At 59.2% G+C, this 24,165-nt stretch overlaps 8 protein-coding genes across 8 annotated transcripts; 5 read left to right on the top strand and 3 right to left on the bottom strand.

Moving 5' to 3' along the window:
• Positions 1-457: 457 nt before the first annotated feature.
• On the top strand, positions 458-2,682 carry BDV59DRAFT_201138 (uncharacterized protein; the record flags this gene model as incomplete). Its single annotated transcript, XM_073693741.1, has 2 exons — positions 458-2,244; positions 2,301-2,682. The coding sequence occupies 2 exons, from the start codon at positions 458-460 to the stop codon at positions 2,680-2,682; spliced, it is 2,169 nt and encodes a 722-aa protein (XP_073549072.1).
• A 911-nt stretch (positions 2,683-3,593) lies between these two features.
• ste7 (MAP kinase kinase Ste7) lies at positions 3,594-5,391 on the bottom strand (the record flags this gene model as incomplete). Its single annotated transcript, XM_073692085.1, has 4 exons — positions 3,594-4,229; positions 4,287-4,824; positions 4,882-5,039; positions 5,104-5,391. 4 exons carry the CDS (start codon positions 5,389-5,391, stop codon positions 3,594-3,596), a joined length of 1,620 nt encoding a protein of 539 aa, XP_073549073.1.
• An 846-nt stretch (positions 5,392-6,237) lies between these two features.
• On the top strand, positions 6,238-10,934 carry spt6 (chromatin-remodeling histone chaperone SPT6). Its single transcript, XM_073689401.1, has 4 exons — positions 6,238-6,555; positions 6,618-6,794; positions 6,858-10,506; positions 10,571-10,934. The coding sequence occupies exons 1-4, from the start codon at positions 6,379-6,381 to the stop codon at positions 10,819-10,821; spliced, it is 4,254 nt and encodes a 1,417-aa protein (XP_073549074.1). The 5' UTR covers positions 6,238-6,378; the 3' UTR covers positions 10,822-10,934.
• A 560-nt stretch (positions 10,935-11,494) lies between these two features.
• On the top strand, positions 11,495-14,464 carry BDV59DRAFT_201141 (oxysterol-binding protein related protein OSH3; the record flags this gene model as incomplete). The annotated part of the gene is made up of 2 exons (XM_073693742.1): positions 11,495-11,530; positions 11,588-14,464. 2 exons carry the CDS (start codon positions 11,495-11,497, stop codon positions 14,462-14,464), a joined length of 2,913 nt encoding a protein of 970 aa, XP_073549075.1.
• A 320-nt stretch (positions 14,465-14,784) lies between these two features.
• BDV59DRAFT_176202 (IFRD domain-containing protein) lies at positions 14,785-16,916 on the bottom strand. The gene is made up of 2 exons (XM_073689402.1): positions 16,323-16,916; positions 14,785-16,160 (listed from the first exon to the last, which is right to left on the bottom strand). The coding sequence occupies exons 1-2, from the start codon at positions 16,511-16,513 to the stop codon at positions 14,894-14,896; spliced, it is 1,458 nt and encodes a 485-aa protein (XP_073549076.1). The 5' UTR covers positions 16,514-16,916; the 3' UTR covers positions 14,785-14,893.
• Positions 16,917-16,946: 30 nt separating this feature from the next.
• Positions 16,947-19,671, bottom strand: BDV59DRAFT_207324 (exosome non-catalytic core subunit RRP4; the record flags this gene model as incomplete). The annotated part of the gene is made up of 5 exons (XM_073694982.1): positions 16,947-18,049; positions 18,107-18,316; positions 18,543-19,355; positions 19,407-19,523; positions 19,577-19,671. The coding sequence occupies 5 exons, from the start codon at positions 19,669-19,671 to the stop codon at positions 17,104-17,106; spliced, it is 2,181 nt and encodes a 726-aa protein (XP_073549077.1). The 3' UTR covers positions 16,947-17,103.
• Positions 19,672-19,873: 202 nt separating this feature from the next.
• On the top strand, positions 19,874-21,387 carry BDV59DRAFT_176208 (putative RNA binding protein Rnp24). Its single transcript, XM_073689403.1, has one exon. The coding sequence runs from the start codon at positions 19,955-19,957 to the stop codon at positions 21,044-21,046; it is 1,092 nt and encodes a 363-aa protein (XP_073549078.1). The 5' UTR covers positions 19,874-19,954; the 3' UTR covers positions 21,047-21,387.
• Positions 21,388-21,779: 392 nt separating this feature from the next.
• BDV59DRAFT_16907 (uncharacterized protein) lies at positions 21,780-23,991 on the top strand. The gene is made up of 2 exons (XM_073688176.1): positions 21,780-22,550; positions 22,615-23,991. Exons 1-2 carry the CDS (start codon positions 21,889-21,891, stop codon positions 23,942-23,944), a joined length of 1,992 nt encoding a protein of 663 aa, XP_073549079.1. The 5' UTR covers positions 21,780-21,888; the 3' UTR covers positions 23,945-23,991.
• Positions 23,992-24,165: the final 174 nt, after the last annotated feature.

Genomic DNA, 24,165 nt, shown 5'->3' on the forward strand with positions numbered 1-24,165 from the left:
TAGGTCAAGACGGACTCCGTACTTAGTGGATTAAACTACTACATGTTCGCCTGCGGAGAAAACTCATCATGAGACATGATTATTATGGCGGATAATAACACTGCTATAATTCTGTTCCTTCTGCCGTGCGACTCCGACCATTCTACGTCTCCTGTATTCCAGCATACTATTCTCCAGAGAATTATTTGACATCCTCCTCTGTCTATACTCCCTCTTCTCGCCCTCGTTTAGACCCCTTTTCGCCCATCGCCGTTTTGGTGTTCCTTCCTTCCTTCCTCCACTTCGCACCTTCCTCTTTCTCTCTCTCTCTCCTTCCCTCCTTCCTTCTTCCTCTTCTCCATCTCCATCTCCATCAACTTCACCTCCTTCATCCTCCTCCATCTCTCCTCCATCCATCTTCATCTCCTCTTCCTCTCCTCCTCCTTCTATCCATGTCCCCCCTCTGATCCTCTCCATCATGTCCCCCGAGCCGTCCGTCTGGCCGGCTCAGGACAATCTCCAGTCGCGCGATCCTCAACCTCGTGAATCTCGTCCGCGTCGGTCGCGTCGCAAGAAGGACGACGAACCCCCCAAATCAAAGGACAAGGAAAAAGAGAACAAGGAGAATCTGAAAGACGATCTCAAGGAGAAGAATCCCGCAGACAAAGAACCTGACCAGAAGGAGCCCAAACGGGGCAGTCGTCGTCAGAGAGACAAATCCTCCTCCACGTCTACCGCCACCAACCCGTCCAATTCGTCCCATACACGCAAGAAGCCCAAGTTGGAACCATCTTCGTCCGACCAGAACATCGACACCGCGGCCGCTAGGGCTCCTGCTGCACCCTCAACCACCTCCGGTCCGGCTCCTGCACCCTCAACGCCCGCTGCAAGCCCTCCCGCGTCCGATTCCTTCCCTCGGCCGTCTCACGTCTATCAGTCGGGAGGATCCATGCCATCCTCGTCCCAACCCACGCCGCCGTCCGTCTCTCAACCCCAGGCGTCTCCATACCACTCGGCCATGCCGCCCGTACCGCCGCCCCGGCCTCAATCGCAACCTCCCCCGCCCCCTCCAGCCCGCACGAGTGGTCAGAACTTCGATCCCATCCGCTCCGCCTTTGGTACGACGACGACGACGACGTCTCCGGCTCCCACCCCGGCCCCGGTTCCCTCCACCACCTTCAGTCCTTCCGCCCGACCTCCCTCTCCTCGTCCCCCGTTCCGTGCCAGTGCCTCGCCCGCTATCGCCAGTATCATTGATCCTCCCACCGCCGCCTCGCCGCCGGTATACCCTCCTCGTCCTTATGCGTCCCCAAATCATGGCGCCTCCACCTACTCTCCATCTCCGGTGACCACCCCGGGCATTGTTCCCACTCCGCCTCAGCTACCAGCCCAGCCGGTGTCGCCCTACGCGCATCGATCCCCATACCCCCCGGTATCGCAAATCCCGTCGTCCCACGAGCCTTCATCCAACGGTCCCGCTCCTCCTCCCAAACAACCTCCGGCGCGGGAACCTTATCCCTCTGCGGACGCATCGACCAAGTCGAACCACCACCAGGCACCCTCGCCGGCTCCCACCCCCATGGACGTGGACACCGAACCGCCCGCCCCATCAACGGCCACAAAACCCCCCAAGAAAGAACCCAAGCCGACGCCGACAGCGCCCCCATCCAATGCGGCGTCACCCAAGCCGCCCAGGCCCACCAAGGAAGCTCCCCCGCCCTTGCCCCAAGGCTCCGGGCTGATATCCAACGCGCTCTTCGGCGTCGACGACAGTGCCGGCCCGGGTGATTCGCGTCGAACCCCCAACATCATCCTCCACGTCCCGCTCCAGGGCCATGGGAACAAGATTGTCAACTTTGCTCGCCTCGCAGAGGAGCAATACGGCTTCGCGGCATTACACCCTCGTCTCGCTGCCCACAAGGAGCGATTGGCGCGCGTTGCCGCCGCTGGCGCCGCGCTGGAGCGAAACGACAAATCAGGTCGGGGGCTGTCGGCTGGCGAGAGTGCAGACGAAGATCTCAGTCTCGAAGTCGACCGCGACAGCGAGATGGACGGGGAAGCGGGGGCTTCACGAACAAATGGAGTGGAACCCGAGGGCGGCAAGAAGAAACGTCGCCGAAAGAAGATGGAGGAGTATGACCGGGACGATCCGTTTGTCGATGACAGCGAAATGGCCTGGCAGGAACAGGCCGCTGCCAGCAAGGATGGGTTTTTCGTGTACAGCGGGCCTCTTGTGCCTGAGGGGGAGAAAATCCAAGTCGAGCGGTATGTAACAGGCCCATCCCTGGTTCTAGACACCACAACGCTAACCTTTCTTCCAGCGCGGATGGTACCATCAAACGTGGTCGTGGCCGTGGCCGGGGAGGCCGCAGTCGTGCTCCCGCCACGCAACATCAGGTGCCCCTGGCAGCAGCAGTGCCCATCTCACAAGAGACAGGCCTTCCCCTGCGCGGTCCGGGGTCGCGCGGAGGCACCTCGCGCCGTCCGCGCACCAGCAAGCCCCGTCAGACTGCAGACGACAAGTCGGCAGGCGCGTCCTCCACGCCTCATGGCCGGGGCGGCGGCAACGCAGGCCGTGGCGGCTCGACGAGTGCGCGCGGTGGCAAGTCACCGTCGATGGTCGAACTGGCGCCGCGGCCAAATCTCGCTCCTGCGCCGCCTGGTGCTACTTCGGCGGCGGGCTCCGAGCTGGCGATGAAGTAATCGGATTCTTGCGACGTATGTCTAATCTATTCGTTTCGGTCTCGACGGTTGGCGTCTGTCTTTGCGTTTGTTGGCGTCGCTGGCTCTGGGTTTGAGGGGATGGAAGGATTCTGTAGAATGGTGAACTTGTCTGGTTTCTTTTCTATTTGTGTTGGTCATGTTTTTCGTGCTATCGGTCGCCTGGCTGTCCATCGAGGATGGCGATGCGGCTTCTTGTTCGGATTGGTGTTCGTTTAAGTGCATGCATGTGGTGCGATTGCTTCCTTTCTTTTCGCTTAACTCTTCTATGTCTATCTAAATGAATACGAGGTCTGTCCGTGGTTGTCTGTCGGTTGCAGGTTGAGAAGAAGGATGGGGGTTGAATTTGAAGGGGTTGATTGTATGCACACGATCCAAACAGAAGATCCTCCAATGCTCGACGGAATACATCAATGGAATGCAAATTGTGTTTCTTTGCATCGGCGCTCAAAGATCAAAGCTGACGGTGAGATGACAAGGTGGAGGATGCAGGAGGCCAGCCTGCGCGATCATAGTGGTCTTGCTAGAATGAAATGAAGGGGGCTTCCCTGACATGAAGACAATTGCTATCGAACAGACAGACATACCAGCTCAGAACAACGGAAGGAAGGATACATGATGGGAATGGCGCATGGAAAGAAACGCAGCAGGGAACAATGGATAGTATAGTACGCCTTGCCGATGCAAATCGTCCGGGACATGGATGGATGGATGACAAAATGAGGGAAACGTGCTGAAAGTCTGTATCTAGATGAGTGCTGAGTGCTGAGTGCTTCGCGTCAACGCATCAGGAACAGGAAAACAACACAATGGACAGGAAAATATGAATGACGTGATGAGATGAGATGAGGCGAGGCAGACAGCTTCTATCAGTAGATGGGTGGGTAGATCCTCTACAGCCTTCTCCCCTGCACCGGGGGCGGCGGCGGCGGACCACTGGGCGGCGGCACGCGAAGCGGCAAAGCAGCTGCCGACTGGAGCGGCATGCGCGACTTGGTGTTGTGGGAACTGGCGGAGCGGGATGCAGCGGACGGCCGGGGCGCCTCGAGCGACGAGGTCGGATCGACGAGGTGGGCGCGCGACGGCCACCGGCCCTGTCGATAGTCGGACTCATCCTCCTTCGTTTCGAGGGACAGGTGCTCGAGCGAGATCGACGGCGGTGGGGAGCGGGTCGGACGGCCGGTCGGCCGGGGCGACGGGTTCGAGGGGATGTGGTGGTAGGGCCGTTGCTGGGAGAAGGTGGAGGAGGCGGCGGAGGAGGAGACATCGCTGGCGATGTTCACGGGGATGTCACCCGACGTTGGAGTGTAGTGCTGCGGGCTGCGGGAGGGTTTGCTCGCGCCGGGCTTTGGAGCCGTCTTGGGATGCGTTGTCGTCGACGTTGATGTTGACGGCGAGTCCTCCTTGAGGGACTTGGGCGGGGGCGGCGCCAGGTAGGATTTCCGGTTATGTCGGTCCATCATGCTGATGGCCCATTCTTGGAGGTCCACCGGCGTCCGTTTGGCGGCTTGCAGGAAGGCGTCCTTGTCCTGAGGGGGTGAGGGTTAGCCGGGGGGGGCAGCTGGGAAGAAGGGGGCAGGACGTACGTATAGTTCGCGAGGGGTCGGGCGCTCCTCGGGCTTCTTGAGGAGACATTTGGCCACGAACTCGTGGAGGATGGGAGGGAATGCGTCGCTCTTGGGCAGCTTCGGGGCCGGCTCGTGCACGATCTGCTGCAGCAGGTCCAGGATACCCATGGGACCGGCGCTGGCGCGGTCTCCGGCCGATGCATCGGACGTATCGAAGGGAAACCGACCCACGGCCAGCTCCATGACGGTCAGTCCCACGCTCCAGACGTCGGAGCGCACGGTGTAGGCGCCGCCTTGGATTCGCTCCGGGGCCATGTACGTCGAGGTTCCCACGAAGGTGTCGGCGATCGAGTTGACGGTCTCGGTTGCGACGCCGAAATCGCAGAGTTTGATGTTGCCGCGCGAGTTGACGAGGATGTTGGAGGGCTTGATATCGCGGTGCATGATGCGGTGGGTTTCGTAGAGGTAGACCAGACCCGCCAGGACGGACTCGGTGATCTTGCCCAGGACATCGACGCGGACGGGACCGAAGTCCTTGGATATGCGGTCCAGAGAGCTGCAGCGGAGGATTAGAGGAGGTTCGAAGCGACCACTATGGATTGTTCAGGCTCACCCGCAGTCCATGTACTCCATGCACAGGACGATATCTCTGGCCTCGTTCTGGAAGGCACCGTAGAAGGTGACGATGTTGGGCGAGTTACAATCGTGCCCGACCTGCAATTCTCGCAGGATCTGTTTGCGCACGTTCTCTTTGGCGTCGACGCGGATGATCTGGGGGGTATGGTCAGGGGGGCACTCGGTCTATTGTTACGGATGGGAGAAAAACAGTGCATACCTTTCGGGCCATCACCACCTTGGTGGAAGCATGCATCACCTTGGAAACAGTCCCTCCATTTCCGGCCCCCAGCTCCTTCAACGTGATCAGATCCTCACTGCGCAGGTCCAGACGAAACTCCAAGCCGATCTCCAGGGTATCGGTGCGGTTACTGTCCAGGTTGCCGATGGCGCCGGGGATTTGGGCATCCCCGTCGGAGGGGTTGGAGAGGGGCTTTGGGGTGGCATTCAAGGCGAGACCCTTGACGTTTTTCCTCTTCAACGTGCGGGCTTTAAATTGATCGGCCATGGTGGGAAGTTTCCGACGGGTTCAGTGGAGAGGAGGGGCGAGGAAGAAACGGTCAGAGAACTGTCGTCCTGTCGGAAGGGACCGAAGCAGAAGAGATGATTGTCAGCGTTAGGCGCTGGAGGGTATAAATAGAGCAATCGGCGTGGTGAGACAAATGGGCGTAGAAATGCAGACAAGCGCCGAGGGGACGGAGGGAGTCGGACTGATCCTTTTCCGATGGAGAGAAGGATTGGAAGGGAGAGAAAGAGCTCAGATCCGATGGGGCTCCATGGAGGAGGACGGAGGGAGTTGAAGAGTGACGAGTTGAGGTTGTGGTTGTTGGAGTTGAGATATTGGCGGGAGTTGTAGAGGTGGTGGTGGTGGTAGTGGTGGTTGTGATGGTTGTTTGGTGGTGGAGGGGAAATGCGGCGGAGAACAGCCGCAGCCGAGACCTCACGCAGATTGATGATTGATATGGTCATGCAGGATAATATTGGTAGGGTTGAATTGAGAATGAATTAATGGGTATAGATATAATATCATGATATTGCTTCTATTGAGAATGTCTGGTACATATCTATTTGGTATTAGTATTGGGTATGTACTCTAGATATATAATGCATGCGAGACCATACCCAGGTAGATCCTCAGTGGTCCTCTCAACATATCTGTCATTTAAAGATATTATAGTGACAGTACACACTATACTCTGAGTAAATCATCTAAATTTATAAGATCGTTCATCCGATAAGCAACTCTGGTACTTCTACAGTCTATAGCCCACGTGACTGCACCGCCACACGCCACACTCTCTTCGGCCGCAGCAACAGCAGCTGCTCTTTCTCTCTCTCTTCCACTTCTCCCTCATCTCTCCCCCCCTCTCTCTCTCTCCTCTTTACTTCCGGCTGAGCGTATCTGCCTCGGTCTTTTCTCCGTCTCCTTCCGTTGGGACGGATCTGATTTTCTCCATCCCATCCCTTTTCTGTCATCTGTCGCCCCGTCAGCATAATGAGTGCCCGCGACCTGGTCGAGGGGGAGGCCATGCTGGATGATGACGAGAACGAGGAGGAACTTCCCGATGACTATGAAGGGGAAGTCCATGAGGGTGCTGGCACCGAGAATCACTTCAATGACTCCAGTGAGGAGGACGAGGACGACGACGATGATGAAGAAGCTGCTCGCGCCGTAGGTCTTCCCGTGCCCGACTCCAGGCTGAACACTTGCTGACCGTCTTTCGATGATGCCAGGTCCGGGAAGGATTCATCGTCGACGAAGATGAGGAAATGGAGGAACGCGCCGAGCGCCGACGGGAGAAGCGGAAACGGAGACGGGAGGAACGCGAGCGCGAGGATGAGCATCTTGACGAGGAGGATCTCGAGCTCATCGGTGAACTCAATCCCGCTATGAAAGAGGCTGCCGCCGAAGTACGTCCTTTTCCTACTTGCGTTTGGTGTCCTGGCTAACTGATACTCCCTAATCGCAACCAGTCCAAGTATAAGCGTCTCAAGCGAGGCCACAAAGACCGCGATTCGCGCCACGCGTCCCAGGGCGTCCACGACATCTTCGATTCCGATGAGGAGGAGGAAGCCGCCGGCGACTATGGTCGTCCCGTCCATCGCCGGCCAATGAATGAGATGGAAGACTTTATCGAGGAGGATGTGTTTTCGGATGAAGAAGTCCAACGGGAGCGCGAGGACCTGGAGATCGCCCGTCCAGCAAAGAAAGGCTTCATCGGTATGGGGGCTTCCGAGGCCACCGGCTTGGACGAGAACGCGCTGGAGGATATGCGCGCGGCCTTTGGAGACGGGAATGAATACCTGTTTGCGCTGGAGATGGAGGATCAGGAGGAGGAAAAGGAAGAGGACGAAGAGAAGCATCTGGACCTGAAGGATGTCTTCGAACCCTCGCAGCTGGCCGAGAAGATGTTGACGGAGGAGGATAATGAGATCCGCGCGGTGGACGAGCCCGAGCGTCACCAGATTACCCGCAAGCCCTATCGGAATGTCACCTTGACGGACGACCAGTTCCGGGAGGAGGCTGTGTGGATCGCCAACCTCATGCTCCTCAAGAAGCGCATCGAGCCCGAACTGCGGGAGCCGTTCCAGCGCTCCGTGGCCAAGGTCTTGGAATTCCTCTCCAGCCAGGACTGGGAGGTTCCCTTCATCTTCCATCACCGGAAGGACTATATTATCCACACCGTCAAGGTTCCTGCGGACAGCTACGATGCGGATTCATCCCAGTACACCACCAAGGCGGAGAAGCTGCTGAACATGACCGATCTGTGGGAGATCTTTGACCACGACCTCAAGTTCAAGGCGCTGGTGGAGAAGCGCAACACGATCCAGAAAACTTACGACAACATCCAGAGCATCCACGACCTGAACGATCCGGTAGTAGAGGAGCTGCTTCCGGTGGCCACCACCATGGAGGAGCTTCAAGACGTCCAGGATTACATCCATTTCCAGTACGCGTCCCAGCTGCGCGACCTGGCCCTGATGAACGGCGAGGCGAACGGCGATTCGCACCGGCGTAAGGCCTCTGGCAAAAGCTTTTTTGAGCGCGTTCGCAATGGAAAAGCCTACGGTCTGGTGCATGCCTTTGGGATTACGGCCGACGCGTTTGCGCAGAATGCTCTGAAAGAAGGCCGTCGCCAGTATACCGAAGACCCCACCAACCGACCCGACGAGCTGGCGGACAGTTTCGTGGACAATGATTTCTCCAACGCCTCTCACGTTGTGAAAGCCGCGAAGAGCATGTTTGCGGAAGAAATTGTCATGAGCCCGAAGATGCGCAAGGTTGTCCGGCAGGCGTATTACATGAGTGGTACCGTCGATTGCTTCCGCACTGAGAAGGGTCTGCGGAGAATCGATGAGCAGCACCCTTACTACGAATTCAAATATCTACGCAATCAGCAGCTCAGTGATATCGCTCGGCGGCCGGAGCTGTACCTCCGCATGCTCAAGGCGGAAGAAGAAGGCTTGGTTGAGGTGAAGGTCCGGTTTGAGAACTTCGACAATTTCCGCCAGCGCCTGTATCCCGACATTGAATCAGACAACTACAGTGAACTGGCGGATGCCTGGAACGGCCTGCGTCGGGAGGTCCTGGACATGGCCCTGGGTAAGCTGGAACGATTGATCAACCGCAGTGTCAAGGAAAACATCCGTCAGGAATGTGAGAACCACGTGGCGAAGGAGTGCCGGGAAGCCTTCTACCAGCGATTGGATCAGGCTCCGTACAAGCCCAAGGGAATGGTCATCGGAACTATTCCTCGTGTTCTCACGTTGTCGACGGGGTCTGGTATCGTTGGCCGAGACCCAATCCACTGGGCCTACATCGAGGAAGACGGTCGTGTGTTGGAGAACGGCAAGTTTACTGACCTGTCGGTGGGAGATGTCGATCGCGGGATTGCCGATGGCAAGGACCTGGACGCTTTACTGGACCTGATTGAGCGCCGCCGGCCTGATGTAATCGGTGTGTCCGGCATGTCCCCGGAGGCTCGCCGATTGTATAAGCTCCTCGCCGAGGCCATCGAGAAGAAGGATATACGGAGTGCCACGTATCGGGACGATATGAACAACGAGGTCCGTGATCCCATGGAGGTGATCATTGTCAATGACGAGGTGGCGCGGCTGTATCAGCACAGCGAGCGGGCGCGCAAAGACCATCCCAGCTTTGCCCCCTTGACGCACTACTGCGTGGCCTTGGGTAAATACCTGCAGAGCCCTTTGAAGGAGTATGCCTCGCTGGGACGGGACGTTGTGTCGATCCAGTTCAAGCCGGGTCAGCAACTGATCTCCCAGGACCTCCTTATGAAGCAGCTGGAAACGGCATTGGTGGACATTGTCAACATGGTGGGAGTCGACATCAACGAGGCGGTGATCGACACGGCGACGGCCAATCTGCTCCCCTATGTCTGTGGGCTGGGACCGCGCAAGGCCGCGCACCTGCTCAAGATCGTGAACATGAACGGTGGCGTCGTGAACAACCGTTTCGAGCTGTTGGGTGTCAACGCCCAGTATCCAGCTATGGGAGTGAAGGTGTGGAACAACTGCGCCAGCTTCTTGTATATCGACTTCCAGCAGACTGATCCGGATGCTGACCCTCTGGACAACACGCGGGTGCACCCCGAAGACTACGATATCGCGCGGAAGATGGCGGCGGACGCGCTGGAACTGGACGAAGAGGACATCAAGGCAGAGACGGATGAGAATGGCGCGGGAGCGATTGTCCGCAAACTGTTCCGCGAACAGGCACAGGATCGGGTCAACGACCTGATCCTGGAAGAGTACGCGGAGCAGTTGGAGAAGAACCTGAACCAGCGCAAGCGGGCGACTCTGGAGCTGATCCGTGCGGAACTTCAAGGGCCGTATGAAGAGCTGCGCAAACAGCTCGCCTTCCTCAGCACGGATGCGATCTTCACCATGCTCACGGGCGAAACGTCGGACACATTGTCCGAAGGCATGGTGGTGCCGATCTCGATCAAGCGGGTCAGCGACGACCACATCGATGGCAAGCTGGACTGCGGCGTGGAGGCGTTGGTGCCCGAGTCGGAGCTCACGGATCGATATGACATCCCGGTGCGAGCGCTGTACGCCCCGCACCAGACGGTTCCCGCCAAGGTGCTCTTCCTGAACCGCAAGAACTTCACCTGTAACGTGTCGCTTCGGGAGGAACAAGTGAGCCGGCCGATGGCCCGGGGACCCGACCGGATGCCGAACGAGTGGGACGACCGACAGGAGCGACAGGACCGCGAGGCTCTGCAGGAGACGACGCAGAGCGGTGGACGAGCGATGCGGGTGATCAAACACCCGCTCTTCCGGCCGTTCAACTCGACGCAGGCGGAGGAGTTCCTGGGCACGCAGGGTCGCGGCGATGTGGTGATCCGACCGTCGTCGAAGGGACCCGACCATCTGGCGGTCACCTGGAAGGTGGCCGATGGGATCTTCCAGCACATAGACGTGTTAGAGCTGGACAAGGAGAACGAGTTCTCGGTGGGCCGGACGCTGAAGGTGGGCGGACGCTACACGTACAGCGATCTGGATGATCTGATCTTCAACCACGTGAAGGCAATGGCCAAGAAGGTGGACGAGATGACGTTGCATGAGAAATATCAAGACGGCAACCGGGACGCCACCTGTAAGTATTGGGGACTTCCCTTTTTTTTTTTTTCCTCCCGTGGCTTTGGCACTAACGATGCTAGATCAATGGCTGGAGACGTATACCAAGGCCAACCCCAAGCGATCGGCGTATGCATTCTGCATCGACCCGAAGCACGCGGGATACTTCTTCCTCTGCTTCAAGGCGGGTGAACGGGCACCATTGCACAGCTGGCCGGTGAAGGTGATTCCCCAAGGCTACGAGCTGCAACGCAATCCGTATCCAGACATGCGGGCGTTGTGCAATGGATTCAAACTGCTCTTTACGAACATGCAGGCGGGCAAGCGACGGTGAAGGAGAAAAGCGTCTGTAAGGTTGATTTCTTCGTTGGATTCTTCTGGTTCTATACCGACTTGTGTAATTAAATCTTTTTCTTTATTTTTTCCTTTTTTTTTTTTTGGGACGGGGGACAATGCGTGTTGCTATTCTATTTCTTTATGGAGGACGGTTGAAGCTATTCACACTCCCACCACTATACACCACTATACATAGAACCATACCCAAAAACCAGTCAGAACTCCTCCGGACCTCATCTCGCAAGACAGTCCCGAATGGGTAAAAAAATATGGAGCAGCCAGCAGAGCTAAATGCGCTGGGCCGTGGATTCATGTGAAGGAGGGCGGGGGATTCCTCGGTGCATTTCGGAGTTGTTTTGCTGTCAGCATTTCTTCCCCGGATCACGAGATCTCTCTTACCTCTTACTCTCTACCTACACTCGTCTTACGCTCTCTACACTTCTCCATCTTACACTCTGTTCTCTCCACTGCTTCTCCTCGACTCTCTCCACGACTTCTACTCGACTCTCTCTACCATTTCTACCCCACGTACGAGTCATTCGTACACACTCTCTTTTCCTCCACTCATCTCTTCTCCCCTCTTCAACCGATGAAGTGATCTGACCCTCCGGCCACGCAGCCTCATCACGTCTCCCTGCCATTGTCCCTCGTTCACTTCCTTCCCTGCAATCATGGCCGCTATGGAGGAATTGGAGATCCACAGCAAGGTGATTCCGCATACCCCCCGGGGAAAACACCCACACTGACCCAAACCCCCCTCACAGTCCTACTTCGTGCGCTGGGTCAACGTCAAAGCCGGCCATACCATCTCCTGGAGTATCCAACCGCATAAAAAGTCCCTCAACTTTGGCATCTTCAAGCATCCCGGTCACTCCGCCGTCCTCGGCTCCTCCAGCAATCTCCCCTCCGATTCCCATAGCACCGATTCCAACGAGAACCTCCCCGCGACCGCCAACTCCTCCTCGTCGCGACTGCACGGCACCTCCGCCAGCGTCATCGAGAAGCTGACCGGAATCGGCCTGAAACAGATCCGCTGGGTCGGGAAATGTGAGGCAGAGAAGATCGTGCAGGGCACCTACGATGTCCCCTCTACCGAAGGCGGCAATTATGCCCTGGTCTTCGACAACACCTTTTCCAAACAGCTCTCTAAGACCGTCACCCTCGTGCTGCTCACCTATCCCACCGACCTGCCCCCGCAGTCGGCCCCGGTCCCCCATGCCGGGGGGCCGATGACTTCCCACGGCACCGACTCGTCGGATTCGGGGAAACCCAAGCCCCTCGCATCGCGACGGCGGGGCAATAGCGTCACCCACGCCCTCCCCCAACCGGGGAATATCGACCCGGCGTCCGTCCATACGGGTGTGCTCCATAAGCGGCGTCGAAAGCGCCACCAGGGTTGGGCCCGTCGGTTCTTCTCCTTGGACTTCACCTCGTCGACCCTATCCTACTACCATGACCGCAACTCGTCCGCCCTCCGCGGCTCGATCCCGCTGTCCCTGGCCGCGGTGGCCTGCAACGAAAAGTCTCGCGAGATCTCCATCGACTCCGGCACCGAGATCTGGCATCTCCGCGCCAGCAACGAGCAAGAATTTTTCTCGTGGAAGCGCGCCCTGGAGAAGGCGTCATCGTCCAAGACCCCCGGCGAAGAACTCCACCAGCCCGAGCAACCGTTGCTCCGCGTGCCGTCGTTGCGCGTGTCAACCAACCCGGCCGAGGAGCGCGAGTGGGAGCATGTCCAGAGTCTGGTGAGCAAGGTCTCCGGGTCCCGTGATGCCGTCCGCCGCCTGGCCAAGGACACCGACCCCAAGTATTTGACCTACGACCGGCCCCGCGGGAGGTCTCCCAGCCCGCATCCTCCATCTGATGCGAACGGCGTCGAGTCCGCCGACCCCCGGGAACGACGCCCCTTCTGGAAACGCAAGACCAGCGGGAACACCCCGGCTGGCGGCGTCAAACGCAACACCACCATGGCGTCGTCCTCCTCCCAGCTGGTTGTGCCGGGATCCGGCGCGGGCGGCAGTGATGCAGCATCCCTCACCGGGGAGCGCAAACCCAGCAGCGTGTCCAGCCATCCGGACCAGGCGGAGGAGATCCACGACCACCTCATGGCGCTCCTCCGCGACCTGGACAACGTTGTGAGCGAATTCACCTCGTTGATTGCCGAGAGCAAGACCCGCCGGCATGCGGCGCCCTCTTTGACTGCGCAGTCGCGTATGAGCTTCGAATCGGACGTGTCCCAGGAGTTCTTCGACGCAGTCGACGGCGGGAACAGCTCCCCTCTGCTGACGATCCAGGGTGACAGCGACGACGAGGCGGCCGAGGAGAAGAAATCCGACGACCGCGTCGTCTCCGATGACGCCCCCTCCGACAGCGACGAGGACGGCTCCGAGGCCGCGGGCGACGACCGCTACTCCTCCTTCTTCCCGCCGCGGCCGAAATCGCTCAGCCCGCTGCCGCTCGACCCCGTGCGGCGGCGGTCGACGATCGCGGCGCCCACGGTCATGCCGCCCAGCCTGATCGGGTTCCTGCGCAAGAACGTCGGCAAGGACCTCTCGCAGATTTCCATGCCGGTGTCGTCCAACGAGCCCCTCTCGCTCCTCCAGCGCGGCGCCGAGGTCATGGAATACGCGGGCCTCCTCGACAAGGCGGCGCACTCGCCCGACGCGGTCGAGCGCCTCCTGTACGTGACGGCGTACGCGCTCTCCACGCTCTCCAGCAACCGCGTGCGCGAGCGCGCCCTCCGCAAGCCCTTCAACCCCATGCTCGGCGAGACCTACGAGCTCGTCCGCGAGGACCTCGGCTTCCGCTTCGTTGCCGAGAAGGTCTCGCACCGCCCTGTGCAGCTCGCGTACCAGGCCGACGCCCGCGACTGGAGCCTCGCCCAGTCGCCCATGCCCTCGCAGAAGTTCTGGGGCAAATCCGCCGAGATCGTCACCGACGGCAAGATGCGCCTCACCCTGCACCCGACCGGCGAGCACTTCAGCTGGTCGCCGGCCACCTCATTCCTGCGCAACATCATCGCTGGCGAGAAGTACGTGGAGCCCGTCGGCGAGATGACTGTCGCCAACGAGTCCTCCGGCCACAAGTCCATCTCCGTCTTCAAGGCCGGCGGCATGTTCTCCGGCCGCAGCGAGGACGTCTCCACCCGGGCCCTCGACCCCGCCGGCCGCGACCTCCCCCTCGGCCTCGTCGGCTCCTGGACCGCCGCCCTGCAGCTGTCCCGCAACGGCTCCCCCACGGGCCCGACCATCTGGCAGGCCGGCGCCCTCGTCCCCAACGCCCCCAAGGTCTACGGGATGACCGCCTTCGCCGCCGCCCTGAACGAGGTCACCGCCATCGAGGACGGTCGTCTGCCGGCGACCGACTCGCGGCTGCGGCCCGACCAGCGCGCCCTCGAGGATGGCGACGTCGACCGCGCCGAGGAGCTCAAGGTGCAGCTGGAGGAGGGCCAGCGCGCGCGCCGCCGTGAGATGGAGGCGGCGGGCCAGTCGTGGACGCCGCGGTGGTTTGTTCCCGCGGACGAGGCGGCGGACGCTAACGACGGCGAGGTCGTATGGCGGCTGAAGTCTGGGAAGGATGGGTATTGGGAGGAGCGGGCTAAAGGGACCTGGTCTGGGGTGGTGCCGGTGTTTGAGAAGTAGATTGTGTTTGATGTATGTACCGTTCTCGTAGATATATATATATATATACATATATATTGTGCTCTGTCAGCAGACCTTGGGGTGGTTTGCCTACCGTCACCAGTCTTCTCACCGAAACTCGAACCGAATTATCCAGCTAACTATTTGATTATACCCTGGAGACCTGTTGTTATGGATAAAGTAAAGGCATCGGCAATACGGCCGTAGTCCGGTAGTCCATGGTGAGCCAGGGCAATGAAAGTAGCAGTAAATCGGCTCATGTTCTACTCGTCATACTAACATAGTTTTGTTTACTACAGCTGGATGCAGGGTTAAGAAACGAGAAATTCATAACTATCCTAATCATTATTGTAACTGATACCCAACCAACGCCTGGGTCCTGATTGCTCAGGTTCTTTGTATATCATCCTAAACGCATATGTTTTGTATCTACATCTCATCGTCAGAGTGATCGTGCACCGCCCACCGGCGAGAATTGCGCGTTTTGGCCGCCTTCCTCGCCGCCGACCGGTCCGACGACGCCCCAGTCTCCTGGCGTACCATCACGGGCAGACTGTCCAGCACCGCGCGGTTTCCCTGGTAGTAGTGCTCGGCGAAGCCGCCCTGCAGGATGCGACGCAGCGAGTTGAGGCGGATCCACTTCCACCAGCGGTCGATGTTCATGACGCCCTGCCGGCCGATCTTGACGGTCAGCTTGCTGCCGTACCGGCGGTTGGTGTCCTGGTCGATGGCGGTGTTGTACATGGGGCCGCGGCGCGGGTTCTCGACGGTCGTCAGGATGGAGGCGAAGTTGCTGTGCAGCGACTTCCGGTCGCGCTTGCTGATGCGCTTCGTGTGCACCGTGGCCAGCGCCTGTAGCTGCTGCTCCAGCTCGTGCGTGTTGTGGTACGCATTGTAGCGCTTGATGAGGCGCGGGCCGTCGGCCGGGGCGTCGTCGTCGTCCGAATCAGAGTGGGCGGCGGCGGGGGCGGCGGCAGCATCCTCGTCCGACGACTCGTCCTCCTCCTGTGGCGTGTAGCTCTTCTCGTACAGCAGGGCGATGTTCTCGCCGGCGGCGATCTGCACCGCCGCGTCGCCGCTGTCCAACTGGTCCATGAAGATCTGCACCGCGTCCTCGCTCTCGCCCTCCAGATCCTCGATCTCCACCGCCAGCACCCCCCACTCCTGCAGCGCGGCGGTCACGCTGGCGGCGTCGTCGCCCGCGTCGATGGACTGGCCGTCCGACGCGGCAATGTCCAGGAAGAAGGTCATCTGATCCTGGATGGCGTCTTCGCCGGCGCCGCCGAAGATGGAGCAGGCGCCGAGTGCATGGATGGCAGCCGCCTTGACGAGCGGCTCCGTCGAGTCGCGGATCGCCCGCGTCAGCACCGGCTCGACGTTGTCATAGATCGTGTCGTCGAAGACCGTGATGGCGAGCAGTTCGAGCGCCCGCAGCGCGAGCGTCGTCTCGCGGACGCTCGGCTCCTGCCGCACGCTGCGGCAGAACGCCGCCATCAGCTCGCCCATGCTGCGGCGCAGCTGCTCCTCGATGTAGTGGCCTTTGGCGAGGCGGCAGAACGCCGCGTAGCTCTCCTCGCGGCTGAGCACGCTGCTGCGTTTGCGGTCGAGGATGTCCTGGATGACATCGGTGAGTTCTTGCGTCCAGTTGTTGTTGTCGATGTCGGGGTTGTCGGTGAGGTCATCGAGGGAGCCAATACTAGGTGGGGATTAGTAAACGGAGCTATGGGGGGGAATTTTTTTTTTCTTGTTGGAGGGGCGGTGATGACATCATCCCGTCGCGGTGACGGACAGGAACGATAAGGAAATGCGGAGGGACGGGGACAAATGAGGTGATAGTAGATGGCTGGCTTGGACATACCTCATTGCGGTGTCATCGCTGAGACTGCCGGCATCCTCATCGTCGGAGGCTTGTCTGCTGGCGTTCCGGGAGGAATGGCGCGAATTCTGCGCCGAGTTGGTGCGGGAGGTGCGACGAGATCCTTCGCGAGAGGCGGCTTTGCGCGAGATGGTCTTCCCGCTTTCTAGCACTTGGCGACGGAGATCCGGCATGTTGATGTTGGGTTTGCTGGGTAGGAGGGGCTGTAGGAGAGGGAAGAGGTTGAGAGAATGGACGTAGTGGAAGTGCGGGACAGAACAGAGTTTTCTCTAGCACGAGAACGGGGGACCCGAGATAAGCCGGATGAATCTAGGGTATATAGGCCGGTCGTATAATGCGTGTAGAGTGGATGGATGGGGATAGTTTGGGGGGATTGGGATGGCGTTGGGAGCTATATGAATGGTATTGGAGAGGTGGAGAAGAGGAAGAAGCGGAAGGACCAGATATGCATGGTAGATGATGGGAATAAGATGATGGGAGAGAAAGATGGAGAGAAGAAGAGGAAGAAGAAAGAGAAAGAGAAAGAGAGAGAGAGAGAGAGGAGAGAAGATGAAGAGAAGATGATGTGAACTCGTGATCTCTGAGTAATCCAGATCCATGGGTGGCCTCAGGTTATCAAGATCACGAAGTATACGCAGTACAGAACCAGACCACCCAACTACCGAGGTACTTCACGTTCAGTTTCTTTCAGCCAAGGCCAATCGCATTCATTTACATACCACATGCTCATTCCATTGATCGTCAGTCATCGGCATATCACCCTCTACCGCTTCAACACCATCTCCAGAATCCGGCCGGCTTTCGTCCCCTCCAGATACTCTCGGCCCTCGCCATGCTCCTCCTCGTCATCGTCTCCCACTTCTAGATCAACCTGTAGGCTCTCCTCATACGCCGCCATCACCGTCTCCTCGTCCACGCGCACGCCCCCCTGGACTAGGATGCGAATGCACTGCGCCAACCGCGCAATCTCCCGGCGGGTCGGCGGCGGAATCTCGTCATTCTGACTGGAGTAGATCGAGCTGGACACCATTTCCTCCATGCGCGTGATCGACACACTGTCCGTCGTCGACGATGCCGCCGGCGTGTCATCCGCATGCTTCGAGATCCAGATGTAGCCGTTCACCCCGAGAATGACATCCACCTCCCCACCACCGTTCGCCGTGTCGATCGTCCACACCTGTCGCCGCGAACGCACCACCCCCCCGGTGCCCGACGACCCCGTCGCGCCCGTCCCAGCGCCAGCGCCCGCGCCAACCGCGCCTTTGACCGACGAACTCGACGCACCACTGCCGCCCGTCCCCGTGACCGCCAGGAACACCCCATTCCGCAGCTTCCCGTACTTCAGCGACCGCGTGTGCAGCGACGCCGCTCCGTCCGAATGCACTGTCTGCACCTCCGCCACCACCAGGTCGCCCTCGCTGAAGAACGTGCGGATCTGCAGCTCGTCTGCGCTCGTGCGGCGTCGCAGAATCCCACCGGGCAGGTTGATCGCCGACAGCGGCAGCTGGGCCAGCAGCGGCGCCGCCACGTCGACCTTCCACCGCCGCGACTGTACCTCCACGATGCGCCCCACCACCAGGTCGCCAATCTCCGGCGTGTAGCGTGCCCGCAGCGGTTGCACCGAGAGTAGCTTGTTCGTCTTTTGCACCGTGCCGGCGACCGTCGCGATGATGGACGTCGAGAGCGGGTTCGTGTAAGTGCCGTGGCCTCTGCGCGGCCGTTAGCATGGACGTAGGGTTCGTCGCTGGAGAGTAGCAGACACTTACCGCATCCATTGTGGGTCGTCCGTTACGACCTCGCCTGGCGTGATGACCCCGGAGCTGATGTCTGTCCCTTCGACGAGGCGAGGCCGTTTGCTGGGTCTGGAAGCTCCGCCGAGATCGACTCCGCCGTCCGAGTCGACGGACATGGAGTCTTGGTCAGACTCGGGGTAGGGAGCGTGCTCCACGACCGGAGGGAGAATGGTAATGGCCATTCTGGGTTTGTAGGAATTGTGAGGTTGGTTGGGGAGTGGAAGATGGAAGTGGTGGATCGTCGGCGTGGAATCTGCGGCGAGACTTTTGGCTGCAAACATGACAAACACGCACGTGAATCCTCCCCAGTACAAGTAGGAATGTATCTTATAACCCTTGACGCAGTCTCATAGAACGAAAAAAAAAAAGTATTAATACATGATAAGAACAGCCATAATCAACGCATCACGCTCCCACCCCGGATGTCCTCTTCGATGGCCGTTTCGCACCGCCGCTGCCATCGTCCTTCTTCTTGCGGGATCGGCTCCCGCCACTCTTCGGCTTACTCCCCGCGTCTTCGTCGCGTTTACGCTTGCCCTTGGCTGTGCCGGCGTCCACCGAGCCTTCCTCATCATGCGTATCGTCGTCTTTCCGGGGCTGAGTGGTAGGGGGTTTCTTGGACATCCGCAGGTTGGACCGTCCCGCGGACTTCTCCGACGCCGCCTCGTTGTCCTGGAGAAAGATATGCGGCTGATTCCGTCGCAGCCAGTTGTACACCGAGATGGGGTTCCGCAGGGCCAGTTCTCTTTCCCGTTCGGCCAACGACGGCTTCTCCGGGGCGCGGCTGAGCTGCAGCGCCGCCGCCTCGTCCCCCAGCTTCGCATCCATCGCCAGGTAGTACTCTGTTTCGTGTTCCGGGGTGAGGAAGCCCAGGCTGGACGATAGGATACCCGTGGCGGGCACGGGGGCTTCTTCGGTAGGCGGCGTCGTGTGCGGGACCTTCCTCAGCTCGGAATACTGCAGCTGCGGTGCAAACGCCTGGCCCCGTTTCACGGCGTCTTCCAGATCGCGGTAGCGCTCGATGTCGATTTTACCGGTGTCCATCGCCGCCTTGGCATCGCTCAGGCGCTGGCTCGCGGCGGCGAGGTCGTCGTGCAGCGCAGGGGGTGTCCCGTCGGGCGTGTTCATGAAGCTTTCGTCACCTGGGGCGCTGAGACCGAATCGGAGATCGGATGGGACGTGGAGGCTCTCGTTGAATTCCATGAGAACTTCGAGGAGTTGGCTGGGGGTGGTTAGGAATTGCGTGCAGGACGGAGGTATGGCAGAGACGTACTCGTTTTGCTCCTGGATCCGCTTGGAGAGGTCCTGGATGCGGAGCTCCTCCCGGATCAGGGACTCGCTCTCTTTCATGCGGAGCTCGAATTGGATCTTGAGCTTGGCGAATTTCTTCCTGTTGACGGTCAACCTGCTGGCTGCGGACGGAGACATCTCGAGTTCGCCTACTTGAAAGACCGGTACGACCGCTTGGTAGGGGCGCGATCCGGCGCATCAGGGAGGGTTTCCGCCCCCGGACGAGGTTCACCGACCTCCTGTGACATGGTTGTAGGAAACGAGACGCGTAGGGTTCGCCGAGTACGCTCTGGATGATAAACGGACGCGGATTCGGATGGATTGACGGTGTCTGGTCGAGGTCGAGGCCGGCGGTTGAAAGACGAGATGGAGTCGGGCGGTGCCAAGCACGGAGATGGCTGGGCGGCGTGTTTCTGCCGGTTCTAAAAAAATTTCCTGCCGTCACCGTACGTAGATCCCATCAGGTCTATCTGCACTCTTCTTTCTACGATCACTGATTTTGCTAAATCTTTCAGAGTTTGTGACCTAAAAATGGCAGGCGTTGGCGAAGAAAACCACAAAAAGCGCAAGCTCCCCGACGGCCCCGAGATCGAGATCGATGTGTCTGCGCCGGAGCCGCCGTCGAAGAAGGCCCTGCGCAAGGCCAAAAAGAAGGGCACCAATGCCGCCGCCGATACGACCGAGGTGAAGCCCGCCGCCCCGACGGAGGACAAGGAAGCGTCCAAGAAGCGCTCCGACTACGGCATTTGGATTGGGAATCTGGCCTTCTCCATCACCAAGGATGACCTGCGCAAGTTCTTCATCGGCCACTGCTCGTTCTCCGACGCAACGATCACCCGGGTACATCTGCCCAAAGGCGCAGAGAAGTTCGGCAAGCCCCAGAACAAGGGATTTGCCTATGTGGACTTCTCCACGGAGAAGGCGCTGAAGGAGGCATTGGGGCTGAGCGAGCAGCTTCTCTCGGGACGGCGGGTCTTGATCAAAGATGCGAAGAACTTCTCAGGTCGGCCGGACAAGCCGCAGGAGGAGGGACAGACTGGGGGCGTCGCATCGGGTCACGCGCCCTCCAAACGCATTTTCGTCGGGAACCTCGGGTTTGACGCTACGAAAGAGATCCTCGAAGAGCATTTTAGTCAATGTGGGCCGCTGGCGCATGTCCATGTCGCTACGTTTCAGGATTCGGGCAAATGCAAGGGGTACGGTTGGGTTACGTTTGAAGACCTTGCTGCAGCCGAAGCAGCGGTGAAGGGATTCGTGATGGTCCAGGAAGACGACGAGGAGGAGGAAGAGGAAGGCGACGCCGAGGACGCGGCCCCGAAGAAAGCAAAAAAGCCACGACAGAAACGAGTGTGGGTGAACAACCTGCTGGGCCGACGGATGCGGATGGAATTTGCGGAGGACGCGACAACGCGGTATAAGAAGCGGTTTGGCAAAGACGGGGAGGGGAATAAGAAGAAGGATGAGTCGGAGATTAGGGAGGTCGCCGACGGCGAAGAGCAGGCGTCTCGGCCTCAAAAGGGCCGACAGGGCAAGCCCGACTACAGTCGATACGACGAGGGTACGGTGCAGAAGCTCAGCGGTGCTATTGTGGAGTCGCAAGGCCAGAAGATCACGTTTGATTAAGTTGCACAGGACGTTTGGGAGTTTTCTCCGTTTTCTTTCGTCGGGAACCTTGCGTGACGATGATTCATGGGCTTACCGGCCGCATCCAACCACGGATGTGGCTGAGGATGATGACCTCAGCTTTTGCAGATACCCTCTGAGTTGGTGGAAAGGAATCTTAACCAGCCGAATTGTATGCATCTTCTTGTAGAGTGCAGCTGTCTCGTGATCGACGCGATATCAACTTGTCAGTGGGTTAGCTGTCCCCAGCTTAGTCACCCATAACAGGACGGTTGGGACGAAAGTAACTTCCAGCTACCAGTATCTGACTGGTAGGGACTGAGCAAGGCCGTAGACTTTGTTGTCATGGTGCCGTCAGTGTATAAGCAGGATAAGTAGTAGACGGAGTTGATGAGCTGATGAGTAATGGTCTAGAATGCTGAGGTGTTTGGCTAAACCCGATTGGGGCGGTTGACATGGACCGAGATGTCATGGCTCGAACATACGCAACTCTCTCTCTCTCCCCTCGCTCTCTCCCCATCCTCTCGGTCTACCTCCCCCCTGGCTCGCCCTCGTTCTCGAGGTGCTTCTTTCTTTCTTCTGGGTTCATGATTCTCTTCTTCGTTTCTCTGACATATTTCTAACCGGGTGTGTCGTTCCCTGGGTTGAGACCGCTCCAGGTCCTTCCACTGGCTTCTTTTCGTCGGGCAAAAGCTTCCTCTCTGAACCCCCTGTTCTGCTCTTGGGTTCCACCGTCTTACGATTTGGCTTTCCCCCCCATCTTCTTTCTTATATTGTTCCTTATTTAATTCGTTTCTCTCCGACCTCCCGTTCACCAATCTCCCCGTCCATCACCCGTCTAAATGGCTCCCCGTCACAACATCGGTGCCAGTCGGCGAAGGAGAAGAGACGAGGAAGGCGAGGAGGAAGGCTCGATCAACGGAGAACTAGAGGACGACTCGCTGAGCGAGGGTTCCGGTGTCTCGCATCAGGATGACGATGACGCCGACGGCGAGGGAAGTGAGGAAAGTGATGATGAGGTGTCGACGTCCGGACCGGGAAACACCACCAATGGGCATCGAGTAGTGAACGGTCGAGGTTCCGGGACAACCCCCCGGACGGCTGGTTGCCATTCGAACTCCTCCGGAAAACCACAGCTGGTCGCCCCGGCCATGTCGGATACCGAGGCCATGATGAACGGCCTGAAGATTGCGGACAACGCGAGCGAGGCCGGCGAACTGCACTTCGATGACCTGAAGAAGGGTCGATCGGGCCCGTCAATGAGCAGGACCCCGTCGGCACCGCCGACGGAACCAAAGAGGGATGCGGTCGCGGAGAGGAAACGTCGGGAGCCGGAGAAGGCGGCCTCCAAGGACGGGGACGAAGATCCTGCCAGCGTCCCGACCCGAGGGAGCTTCTTCCTGCATGACAAGCGGTCCACGGAGTCCCCATCGCACGGCCCTCGGTCGTCTTCCAAGTCGAAGTCGAGGCCGTATGGGCTCATCGTGGACGGCAATGTACGAAGGTAAGCTACGTCTGGGTTGAGTTTCTGCCTCAGTTGTGCTATATCACGATCTAATTCGCTGCAGACATAGTGCAAAACCCGCCAGCGAAGGCGTTTGGACGCACGATCTCCACGAGACCGTTGCTGATGATCCTCCTCCCGTCAAACCGGCCGTCGGCTCTACGTTCAACGTTCCCCCCAAACAGGTTCCCACCGCTCCTCGAACGTCACCCCCCAACCGATCGCTCTCCAACACGACGGTGCTGGGGAATGTCCCCGTTGTCGTTCTCCTCCCAGGCATGGCTCAAGCGACCTCCGTTCCGGCACTGAAGAAGCAGCACACGCGTCTGCCCCAGCATCGTCCGCCTCTACGTCGCGATAAGCCGGTTCGGATCTCCCTACCCGGACAAGCGCCGCGGTATATCTTCCCCGCAATAGACCGCTCGTTTATCTTCATCCCTCGAGCGCTACGGCCGAATCAGCAGGGCTACCGCGGCCGCGGCCGCGGTGGGTTCTATGGGGGTCGGCGCCCCAGCATCTACGCCCCGTCGACATACACCCCTAGTGTCGTGAGTCGACGGTCGTCCCTCGGGAAACCCGCCTCCCAAGAGGGATACCACTCGCCGGCGGGTTCGGTTCTCTCCCGACAGGGAATGGACAATAAGCCGGTTGTCCGCCTTCCACCCGCTCGACCCCTCCCTGCTGGTCCAGGAGTGCCCCCTTCAGCAGTGCCCGCGTCTCTACCGCCCCCACCACACCCTGCTTATCGAGAGAGTCGCCCGGCGCTCATTCCCATGCACCAACCGCGACCCCAGAAGGCGGTGTCAGTGGCTGATATTGAAACGCCGGCAGCGTTTCCCTTCAACCCGCCGCAGCCGCAACAGGAACAACCGTTCCACCACCAGGTGCCGATGCCCGCGAACGGGGCCGTGTACGCTCCGGATACTCACCCCCCTTCCACCCATTCGGTGACGCCGCTGTCCCATATCCCGGAGCGAGCGATCCACGCTCAACCGTTCCAGCCGTACGGGGCCCAACCGGCTCCGCCATACTATCCACCGGGCGGATACGCCGGTGGAGTCTACTATGCGGGGTCTGGCACGACGGACTACCCCGGATATAATTCTGCAGGCGGCATGCCATCGTATGGGATGCCGTACGTGGTGCCGGGCGCACCGCCCTCGACGGACCAGCCTCCCCAGCCGGGCACGGTTGCCCACGAGGCTGGCGGTACGGTGTACTTCTACGACGCCTCGCAGATGTACCCGAACTCCTCGTATGGGATGGCTGGGGCGGGCGGACCGGGCCCGGGCGGGGTTGTGGGCATGGGGGGGATGATGACGCCTCCTGGGGCGACGTATTACTATCCTCCTCCGCAGGCACCCCCGGGAGGGGTCTATTACGGATCGCAATGATGAGATTCTGGAAGCATTGCTTTTTGTTCCTTTTTTTCGTTTCTTTTGGAAATTCTTGTGGTGGAGCTGATCACTTTGGGTACCTTTTACTTTTCTAATGGTTTGCCGTTTGCCGTTTGCCCGTTATCTGGCCGATTGCATTCTCTTGATGACCTGTCGTTCCGTTCATATTGAGCATGATCGAGTTGTTGTTCTTTCTGATGCGTGTGAGGGAGATGATT

Source organism: Aspergillus ambiguus, assembly GCF_047715705.1.
Source record: "Aspergillus ambiguus strain CBS 117.58 unplaced genomic scaffold BDV59scaffold_11, whole genome shotgun sequence".
Taxonomy (NCBI): Eukaryota; Fungi; Ascomycota; class Eurotiomycetes; order Eurotiales; family Aspergillaceae; genus Aspergillus; species Aspergillus ambiguus.